General features: G+C 48.0%; 1 protein-coding gene across 2 annotated transcripts; it reads right to left on the reverse strand.

Moving 5' to 3' along the window:
• Positions 1–9,027: 9,027 nt before the first annotated feature.
• PRLHR (prolactin releasing hormone receptor) lies at positions 9,028–10,973 on the reverse strand. 2 transcript variants are annotated; one of them, XM_054437110.1, is made up of 2 exons: positions 10,763–10,973; positions 9,028–10,608 (listed from the first exon to the last, which is right to left on the reverse strand). In XM_054437110.1, the coding sequence occupies exon 2, from the start codon at positions 10,600–10,602 to the stop codon at positions 9,490–9,492; it is 1,113 nt and encodes a 370-aa protein (XP_054293085.1). In that variant the 5' UTR covers positions 10,603–10,608; positions 10,763–10,973; the 3' UTR covers positions 9,028–9,489. The 2 variants fall into 2 exon arrangements, with proteins under 2 accessions (XP_054293085.1, XP_054293086.1); XM_054437111.1 differs by having other exon boundaries at positions 10,874–10,970.
• Positions 10,974–11,332: the final 359 nt, after the last annotated feature.

Below are 11,332 nucleotides of genomic sequence, written 5' to 3' on the forward strand. Positions count from 1 at the left end.
TGCCTTGTGGTTAGTTTGGTATTCTGTTACTTCCTACAGAAAGCATTCCTGATTGACGTGGGTATTGAGCATCTATGGCCTAGATCCCATATGCTACCTTTTCTTCCTGGGAGAAACGTGAAAAGTTGAACCAGGTAAGACATTCAGATATGATGCTAATTATCCTCTAAGGCCCTTTTCCACCTATCTCTTCTTCATCCTCACTTAAACTGTCTCACTTCCGGTCCTGATTCTCTCTCCTGGATCATGCAATAATTCCTTAATGTATTTCCCCACTTCCTGCCTTCCCATTCCACACTTTCCATTTTGCCAGCATTAGGTCCCAGAGTACATTCCTAAACAAGTCATTCTTTTATCTCCCACTCACCCTAAACCTTCATTGGCTCCCCACTGCCTCCCAAGAAGAGCCAGACTCCTTAGGTTGAAACTCAAGGTAGGACTTTATAGTGGTTAGGAAGGCAGGCTTTGGACCAAATCCCAGCTCCACCACCTCCCATACATCACTCCTTGGCAAATTGCTTGACTTTTCTAAATGTCTGTTTTCCTATCTGTAAAATAAAAATAACAATGAGAATGTCTACTTCCTAATGTGCTGAGAAATAAGTGATGCAATGTAAGGTACAGCACTGTGCCTTACACACAGTAAGAATTCAGCAAACCTAGCTGGTATTATTAATCTTCCTGAATCTAGTTTCAGCCAACTTTTCACCACTCTGTCTCATAAGCACAGCCTGCACTCTTTCAAATACGCATCACCCTTTCCTTCCTTTGCTAACCACCTTTCCCTGCCCATAGCATGCTCTCCTGCCACTACTCTCTTCATTACATAAAATCCCAGGCATTGGCCGGGGGTGGTGGCTCATGCCTGTAATCCCAGCACTTTGGGGGGCCAAGGTGGATGGATCATTTGAGGTCAGGAGTTCGAGACCAGCCTGGCCAACATAGTGAAACTCTGTCTCTACTAAAAATACAAAAATTAGCCAGGCATGGTGGTGGACAACTGTAATCCCAGCTACTTGGGAGGCTGAGGCAGGACAATCACTTGAACCCAAGAGGCAGAGGTTGCAGTGAGCCAAGATCGTGCCATTGCACTCCAGCCTGGGAGACAGAGTGAGATTCTGTCTCATAAAAAAAAAAAAAGAAAGAAAATCCCAGGCATCCTTCAAAGTCCAGCTCAAATGTCACCTCCTGCATGAAGGCTTTTCTGACTGCCAGGGTCATATGTGAACAGCCCCACCATTGAATTCACATGGCATTTGTTTATGGTTTGTGTATCACTTTTCTGACACTTAGTACAGAAGTCAACTGGCCCCATTTCTCCACCCCAGGCTGACCTCATCCTTCCATCCTAGGCTATCCCAATCTCTCCACCCCAGGCTGGCCCCATCCCTCTACCACAGGCTGGCCTCATCCCTCCACCCCAGGCTGGCCCCATATCTCCATCCTATTCTGGCCCATCCCTTCACCCCAGGCTGGCCTCATCCCTCCACTCCAGGCTGGCTCCATCCCTCCATCCTACGCTGGCTCCATCCCTCCACCCCAGGCTGGCCCCTTCCCTCCACCCCAGGCTGGCCCCGTCCCTCCACCCCAGGCTGGCCCCGTCCCTCCACCCCAGGCTGGCCCCGTCCCTCCACCCCAGGCTGGCCCCGTCCCTCCACCCCAGGCTGGCCCCTTCCCTCCACCCCAGGCTGGCCCCGTCCCTCCACCCCAGGCTGGCTCCATCCCTCCATTCTAGGCTGGCTCCATTCCTCCACCCCAGGTTGGCCCATCCCACAATCCCAGGCTGGCCCCATCCCTCCATCCTAGGCTGACCCATCCCTCCACCCCAGGCTGGCCCCATCCGTCCACCCCAGGCTGGCTCAACCTTCTATCCTAGGCTGGCCCCATCCCTCTACCTAAGGCTACTGCTCCTCTGGAGAGAGTCTCCTTTAAATGACTCCACCCTTGGGAGTTTCAGCAACTCCTCCCTGCCCTCTGGTCTCTGGATTGAGAGATGACAGCTCCTCTGCTTGTAGTAGCTACTGGTTCCTGCACCATACTTCATATTTCCCTACCCTTCACCTTCACCTTTGTTGACAAAACTTCAACAGTATTAAGGGTCCTGCTGAAATGCTTGCCTGTGGGCAAATAAAGTGAAGGATTTGACTCTTCATGGACCTGCACCCATGTGGATTCATGGCTAGAAGAGGGACCCTACCACGCTCCTGACTCCTGGGAAAATCCTACCCTGGGTTGGCAGAGTCTCATAGACACCAGTTGCTGTCTGCCAGAGAACAGCTGGTGGGCCTGCCCCAGCCCTGGTGGGGTGCTGTGCAGGATCTGGAAGCAGCTAAGGGGAAGGAGTACCACCCCCTCACCCAGATGGTTTTGGTCTCTGGGAGGGCTTCAAGGAGGACCTCGCCCTCCAGGGACAGAGGGACAGCTTTTCAGTGGCTGTGATTAGACTTTGACTCCTCTGCATTTCCTGCAGGACTTAAGGCACCTTCTAAGTTCAGATTTGTCTCTTCTAACCCACACCACTCACTGGCTGAAAAATGATTGAATAGTGGTCCACCCAGGCATGGATTCATCTTCAGCCAGAATGAGTATGACCCAACATAGAAGTCTTCTTTGATATAATTTTAAGAGGAGGGATGTGGAAGTCAGTTACACAACAACGATGTAGTTTAATCGCATTTTGGTAAAATACAAACTGTGAATATGTTTGTGAATGCTCCTGGAAGGGCCTAGGAAGGAAAAGCACAAACTGTTAACTCACTCAGGGAAGACAGGTGGGAAATATTCACTTATTACTTAAAGAAAAAAAAGTTGATTTTTGTAATTTAAAAAAAAATCTACAGCTGTCTTTGCTATTCAGCAGGCCTAGCTTTAGATCAACAAATTGCCTGGGGCAATGGACCAACAGGTGGGTATGGCTTTTCTTCTGGGCTGCGGTGGTTTCACCAGCTGACCCCTCCTCTTCCGAAAACGTAAAGTGTGAATTCACCACGTTGCAGGAACCTCGGCTTTCAGTGCGTGTGGACCTAGCTGGGGGCTGTGGGGGCTGCACATCCTGGAAAAGCAAAGGCAACTGCTGCTCCAGGAGCCCCACTGGGAGAGCCCTGTGGGGCGACTACATCTTGACCTGCAAATTTCCTTCCCTCTTTGCCCCTAGTCCCGACCATTTCCACTAGCAAGGAGTTCGAAGGATGTAGACTCCTTGAGTCCCCATCACGCGAAACAGGTGGTTTGTGCTGCTTCGAACTTGGAGGTGATGTGCAGAAAACAATGACCGAGGTGACGCAATAATGCCAGAGCTGGATGGGGAGCCCAGCACCTGCCAAGCAGCCCCGTGCCCAGCCACCCACCAGGGTGATTGTGATCTAGGCTAGGGAGGAAAGCCCAGTGCCTGACTGCTAACCGAGAGCTCAAACCTGGAGTCTTAATTTTTTCCAGGTCAAAAGGGTGTTTTCATTGCTTGGCAATAACTGTGGGGGCAAGGAGGGGTTTTACAGTATAGCTTTCCATTTTTCACTGGATGTCATTTCAGAAGGAGGAGATGGGTCCTGAGACCAGGGGATTTAGTCATCAGCAAGTTAAGGAGAGGATATTGTGAGAGCTGAGGGAGGGAGATAGGCAGAGAATGCTTAAAAGCAGAGACTGTTTCTCCTTTGCTTTTTTTGACTCAGTTTCTTTACTCCAGCACCAAACATAAAAACGAAACACATTTGACCTTTCATTGTTAGGCTCCTCTGGAGAGCTCTCTGTGAGACTTATCAGGTTGAGAGCCCTGTGGAGAGTCTATGCAAACTCCTGTTATCCACCTGAGCCTGGAGTTTGACTGCAAAATGACCAATTGTGTGAACTCCAAGACCCCACAGTGTGTGGGAAATACAACAAACTGCAGCCTTCTAGGAGCTTAGTGCAGACTGCCTTCTGCAGTGGAATTAGCCAGGGGTTCTCGCCATCATCTTTCACTTTGTAGTGATTGACCAGGAGATGGATGCTTGAATCCCACCAGTTCCCCTTCACTGAGGCAGAAGGGGCTTAGAGAGGAGATACAGATAATATGAAAAAGTAGCAGAAAAAGGCATGAGAAATAAAGAGTGGAAAAGGAGAGGAATTGTGTTAAGAGCAAAGAAAAACAATTCAAAAACCTGTGAGAAGTGTACATGCCCAGTTTTCAAAATAAGGCTTTCTGTTTCCAAAGACTGGAAAATGTACAGTCTTAACAATCAAGATTGCAACTCTCATCCATCCAAATATTTTACATTTCCCACATCTGTATACTATTTTACTTTGTAGGATAAATGGGTCGCTGAAAAGGTATACATATGTCCATTTTTCGGTGGTATTTTAGGTGTACTGAAAAATCTTTTTTATGACTCCATCATGAACATTTTAGAAACCTCATGATTTTGCTTATAGACCCACATGTGGGATGTTGTTAGACCTTCCCAAATTATGTGTGAGAAATGGGTGATAAAATGCTAACATTTAAATAACTCTCCGATATATGATGGTATAGAAATTAGGCATGAACTTCTCTACTCTCATTTTGATGGACCCGTGGATTTAGGCATATGCAGTCTTGGGGAGTAGAGAGCTTGGTGCCATATATTTAAATGCTGGAGTTACTGAGGGTGGGGGCAGGGGGTCACAGAAGTCCCAAAATGAACAGTTCATTTCTGGAATAAGGTGGAGTTGACAAATCTAGGTTGAGTAGCATGTTTTCCTTGACATGATTTATCCTTGCTTTGACTCTGGCTATCCTGAGGTTGTGTAGTTACCCCATGTGTATAACTGGCTTGGTTTATTAATCCTGTGAAGACTGTGCAACTGATTTAGTATTTATTGAGCTCCCACAACATGCCAAACACAGTATAAACCCCAGCATGTAGAGCTTCACATGTGATTCAGCAACACGTGCATTTTACACACATAGCAAAGACATCAACGCATGGAAGTAAATCAATCAAGAACCTGCCTTGGGAAACAAAGGTGCTCCTGACCTCTCGTCTGTGAGGGACAGGCCCTGTGTTCACTCCCAGATCTAGCCACACTCTTGAGGTTAGTTTTGTGCCTTGCATTTGAAAGACTAATAGATGTTCAGGAATGCAAACCACAGGACAGAGGTCGTGGGTGAGCCTACCTGAGAAAATAAACCTGGAATTTAGCTATCCCAGTAAAACAGCAGATTGAAAATTCACAAGGACAAAAAATCAGATGGTTATAGGGACTGGAATATCCTTACCTTAGCATCTCTCACAATTGCTATTTCCATGTAGCTGTTGGAGCATACATTGAAACACTCTTCTGCCAGTTTAGTGAGATAAATCTATTGACTGGCTGCCAAAAGTGAGACCTGGTGACAAAGCTTGCAAAGAGGATTACAGAACCTCCCATCAGCCTTGAGAAGGGCTGCTGCCAAGTACCAAGTTGGCTCAGTTCCCAGCTTGATTGCCTGTATTACTCCTTGCAGGAAGAGGACTATGTATACATCTTAGATGCTTGATATTAACCAAAATGAATTATTAAATAAAATTTTCTACCTACAATCCTATACAGTTCTCTCTGGGACTCACCTCTGATTTTTTTGAAATTCGGTTTGATTTATAAACTAGTCCACAACAGATATCAGATGTTGTAAGAATTAATTGCTGTTCAGTTGCTGATTTTCATAATATGTAAAGATGTTTATAAGCACAATCTAATTCTCCAACCTCTTTAAGCTCTTTATAAAGTCCACGTATGTGTTTCAAACTTAAGTTGTAGGCATGACAGAAACCAGTGGCAACTTTTCTAGTAATTAATGGAGATGCTTGTTTTTCATAGTTGATATAAACTTAAGCTAATCAGGGAGCACTTTTTCTAACACCCTGACAACCAGGATTTAAAATAATTCATGGTATGTAAATTTGTTTTTTTTGTTGTTGTTTTTTGTTGTTTTTGTTTTTTTGAGACTAGATTTTGCTCTGTCACTGAGACTGGAGTGCAGTGGTGTAATGACAGCTCATGGCAGCCCAGTGATCCTCCCAGGCTCAAGTGATCCTCCTGCCTTGGTGTCCCAAGTAGCTGGGACCACAGGTGTGCACCACCACGTCTGGCTATTTTTTGTAGAGATGGAGTTTTGCCATATTTCCCAGGCTGGTCTTGAACTCCTGGGCTCAAGCAATTCTCCCCCTTCGGCCTCCCAAAATTTTGGAATTATAGATATGAGCCATGGTACCTGGCCATGGTATGTAACTTTATAATACAATTGACCTAAAGTTGAATGATGATATTCCTTCTGAATTGATTGGACTGATACATAAGAAATATGTAAGTAAACTGTTGAACGAATCCGTATATATTATGATTTCAATAATTTGCCTTTTTGTGATTGAGCAGGTATTGCCTGAAGACTAAAAGAGTATTCTCTAAGTATGACATGTAACACTGTCAAGTTCAACTCCAAATTATTAACACCTTTGGCAGGTGCGACTAAAGCTTCATTTGGATGTTTCTGAGATTCATTAGAAAGAGGATTCCTGCCCTTACCCCCCCAACCCGAGATGGAGTCTTGCTCTGTCACCCATGTTGGAGTACAGTGGCACAATCTCAGCTCACTGCAACCTCTGCCTCCCCGGGTTCAGACAATTCTCCTGTCTCAGCCTCCCGAGTAGCTGGGATTACAGGCGTGCACCACCATGCCCAGCTAATTTTTGTATTTTTAGTAGAGACAGAGTTTCAAATGTTGGCCAGGCTGGTCTCAAACTCATGACCTCGTGATCTGCCTGCCTTGGTCCCCAAAAGTGCTGGGATTACAGGTGTGAGCCATCATGCCCGGCCCTAGAAAGGATAATTCTTAAGGTGTTTAATCTTGGTTGCACATTAAAATCCCCTGAAGTGCTTTGGAAAATGCTAGTGTCCAGGCACCATCTCATATCAATTAGACTCTTGGGAGGAGGGCCCAGACATCAATTAAAAAAAAAAAAAAGTTCCCCAGGTGATTCTAGGAGCAGCCAGGGTTGAGAACCAGTGATTCAAACCTTCCAACAAAGAGCCGACGATGAATCAGATCCCTCCCCAAATAATCCCTCTCCTTCCCCTCTACCATCTATACTCTCCACACATGACCATCAAAGGAACTCTCTGAGGAAATGAGAAATGTCTGGCCCTGAGCCTCCCAAGTAATATAGCTGCTGGAAGCACAGGAGCCAGTCCTCAGGATGCCTGGGAGATGAGCTCATCTGGGGCAGGGGTGGGTTGCACTATTAGCACACAGGTTCTTTGTTCTCCAATCCACAGATGAAGCTCAAGTTCATTTAGCACCATTGCCAGAGGTAACCTCCATACCCATCTTTGCCTGCCTTTTCCTTTCTCCCAAGCCAGCCTTTCCTACCCTTTACTGTGTGCAAACAGTCTAGCCCTGTAACTACTAAAGCTTCCTATGCTAACCAGCCCAACCGTGATCACTCCTACTCTGACCATGGTTGTTGACATTAATGTAATAGGATTAAACCCTTGTCATTCCCATATCATCCCTCTTTCCTTTCCTTTTAGGGCACATTTTAATGAATGAATGAGCTTATTTCTGAATAAGAGAAGCAGGAGGAGGTGAAACAATGATTATTGTGTTCAGTGAGCTGGGAAAGTAGTTGAACCTTACAGATGGTGACTGAGTTACTGGGAACACAGAGGCTGATCTGACAGCTGGATATTATGTATCATTTCCCAAGACTCCTGCCCTCATTGCCCAAGTTGCTCTTCCAACAGTGTGGAGACCTTTGTCCCAAGGCACTTGTCCTCATTTACAGAACTCACAGGAGGTTAAGGTGATGATTATCAGCCTGGTATCATGCTCCACAGTCTTCACCTGTTCCCTTAACCCTGGCGGCAATCAGTGTTTGATCTACACATCATGTGGGTGGTAGCTTATTCTTCTGTTCTGTCCTTAAGTAAACTTCTGCTGGTCCTTGATTTCTGGGTTGATCATGTTCCAAGAATCACTACAGAGCAGGTGCTGAGCAGTCAGATGACAGCTGTTGATCTGTTGCAAGTGAGCAATTAGAGACTGCAAGAGAATGCCACGCTACACAGTTTACATTGAGTATTCAGAAAACCAAATATTTGAGTGCCCACTTTGTGGCAAACACTGAATGTGTACCCACACATACACACACATACACAAACACACATACACAGAGGATGTCTGTCCTTAGGTACAATTAAATGACCTCTTAAGTGAATTGGACATTTTCCTCTTTATTTATCTATCTCTTCATTGACTAATTCGTCTCACCATTTTTAAATAGTAGTTGGGGAGGAAAGGGGAGAAACAGCAGCAAGACCTTTCTAAAGGGAGCTTGTAGGTGTTTTTGTACTATGAACTCAAGTGGTTTTAAAACAAAAACCCTTTTGGCATATAAAGGTCTTATTCAGGAAATGCTGAAATCCTAGATGTACATTTTTAATACATATTTACCTGAAATTCTAGGAATGCAAGGATTCAAATGGACTAAGCAATATCAGGGTCCTCTCAGCTGGGTCGTTTTTCTTTTTTTTTTTTTTTTTTTTTAATTTTAATAATATATTTTATTTAACACAATATATCCCAAATGTTATTTTAGCATGTAATCAATATGAAAACTATGAAGACTTCGATATTTAAAATTCTTATTTTAATACTAAATCTTTGAAATCAGTGTATATTTTATGCTTACAAGACATCTGAATTTGGACTTAGTCACATTTCAAGTGCTCATTAGTTAGTGACTACCTTAGTGAACAGTGTAGATGTAGATTATGAACTTTTTAGGAAAAGGCAATAGCATGTGGACTCCACAAGAAATTGTCTTTTTTTTTTTTTCTTTTATTATTATTATTATTATTATACTTTAGGTTTTATGGTACATGTGCGCAATGTGCAGGTAAGTTACATATGTATACATGTGCCATGCTGGTGCGCTGCACCCACCAACCTGTCATCTAGCATTAGGTATATCTCCCAATGCTATCCCTCCCCCCTCCCCCCACCCCACAACAGTCCCCAGAGTGTGATGTTCCCCTTCCTGTGTCCATGTGTTCTCATTGTTCAATTCCCAGGCAAACTGAAAATCTTTACCAAGCCCAACGCATTCCTTTTAAATCCCATTCATATTGTTCATTTCACCAACGAGCAGGAGGAGAGGGCGCCAGGAAGGCAATGATGGTTCTGAAATACTTTTCTGAACGTGGAGAAAAAGTTTTGTTGGTCCTTCAAGGGCATAAAGAAGAAATAATAAATCCTCTTCCCTCTCTCTGGCTCCCCCAAACAAAGAGCAAGACTCTCACCAAAGCCCGCTTAACATTTTACAAAGACACAAGAACAAGACAGACAGCCGGACAAGAGGGCTGGGCTGGAAATGTTGCCCTATGTTGGCTTAGCTTGCTCTGGTGCTGAGAATAAGCTCTGCAGGTTGACCTCGAGTGGTGTCCTCGGAGGCCAATTGAAGTGGAGCTCCTTGACCAAGGCCTGGCTAAGTGGCGTCAGATGACCACACTGACGGTCATATTCTGGCCATGGGGGGCGATCTTGCGGGGCCAAGCGACCAACAGTTTGCGCAGCTCCTCGCGGAAGCTGTCGTGCAGCCAGGCGTAGATGAAGGGGTTGTAGCAGGCCGAGCTCATGGCGAGCCAGTGGCAGAGCAGCTGCACCAGCCCAAAGGCGTAAGGGTCGATGCCGTGCGGATCCAGGTCCCGCAGCAGGTTGAAGACGTGCAGCGGCAGCCAGCAGACGGCGAACACCACCACGACCACCACCAGCAAGCAGAAGGTGCGCCGGCGCCGCGCGCGGTCCCAGTCGGCCTGGCTCTGGGTCACGCAGCCGGGCACCACGCGGTTGCGGAGCTTCACTGACACCCGGACATAAGACAGGAGGATGACCAGCAGAGGGAGCAGGTAGGTGACCAGCAGCAGCCCCCAGGCGTAGAGCTGGCGCTGGCGCTCCTGGGAGCCCCAGAACTCCTCGCAGAGGCGCACGTCGTGCGGCTTGAGCTCCACGTGATAGGTGTGCACGGCGGCGGGCAGCGCCAGCACCGCGGACAGCGCCCAGATGGCCAGCACCGCGTAGGCGCTGAGGCGCAGCGAGATGCGCCGCCGCAGCGGGTGCACCAGCACGACGTAGCGGTCCACTGCGATGGTGGTGAGCGTGAACACCGACACATAGACGGTGACCGGCTGCAGGAAGAAGACCAGGTGGCACAGGCCGCCGCCGAACACCCAGCCGCGTGGCTCGAAGGCATAGGCCAGCGTGAGGGGCACGCAGGCGGTGCACATGAGCACGTCGGACAAGGCCAGGTTGCCGATGAGGAAGTTCGTCACGTTGTGCAGCCGGCGCACCCGTGCGATCACCAGCACCAGCAGGCAGTTGCCCACCAGCCCCACGACCACCACGACGCTGTAGAGCAGCACGATCAGCCCCTTCAGCTGATGCACCAGCTGCAGGCTCTGGAAGGGCGTGACGGCTGGAGCGTCCGCGCCAGCCACCGACCCGTTGCCCGCCGAGGCCTCTGCGCTCTGGTTGGCGGGAGTTGTGACCGCCGGGGGCAGCCCAGAAAATAAGTCAGAAACCCTGGGGCCCCGAGTGGGCGATGAGGCCATGGCCACCTGTTCAAAGGTAATCAAAGTCCATCACTTCCCTTCCCATTCTCCATCCGACCTCCTACACCAGCCGCGCCCCTCCCCCATCGCCTGAGTCCTCCCTTGGGAATAACCGGCCACAGAACAACAGCAAAAGTAACAAAAAGGGCTGTCCTCTCACCTCTGTAAAACAAACCTAAGCACGGTTAGGACACACGGCTTATTTAAACGCTTCCGCCTCTATTTATGGTCCTCGCAGTCCACGCAGGCAGACTCAAGAGAGCGATCCTACCTGGGATTGGGGTTTGGAGGGCGGGAAAGCGCTCGCGGGAAGAAGGGACAGAATTTCTGCTGGCCCCCGGCAGTCCTCTGCCCACGGTCTCGCTTCTCCGCGGGAGCTGAACGGATCAAAATGTTGCCAGTGGGCTAGCAGCTTCTGAGAGGGACTGGGAGTGCCTCCCCTCAGCTCCGCCCCCGACTCCAGCTCCCATGTATGGAAAATGGGGGTGGAGCGCGCTCTGCCATGCTCGGTGCTTAGAGAACTAGTGAAGAGGACAGTGCGGGGAGGATGGAATCCGAAACGGGAGGAGGGGCCGGGAAACCTGGCCAGAGTAGCGAAGAGGACGAATCTCTACTGCAGGAGCTTGCAAGGCCCCTGGAGGGTCACGCTCCGGAGAAGCGCACAGTGGAGGAGCGCGGAGGAGAGGCGCGAAGCGTCAGGCTGTTGGGAGGACCCGGTGCAGTCTTAGGA

The sequence above is a fragment of the Pongo pygmaeus genome, chromosome 8, assembly GCF_028885625.2.
Source record: "Pongo pygmaeus isolate AG05252 chromosome 8, NHGRI_mPonPyg2-v2.0_pri, whole genome shotgun sequence".
Classification (NCBI taxonomy): Eukaryota; Metazoa; Chordata; class Mammalia; order Primates; family Hominidae; genus Pongo; species Pongo pygmaeus.

Bases quoted from the DNA above. Each gene is read 5' to 3' on its own strand.
- PRLHR (XM_054437110.1), bottom strand. From the start codon at position 10,602: ATGGCCTCATCGCCCACTCGGGGCCCCAGGGTTTCTGACTTATTTTCT.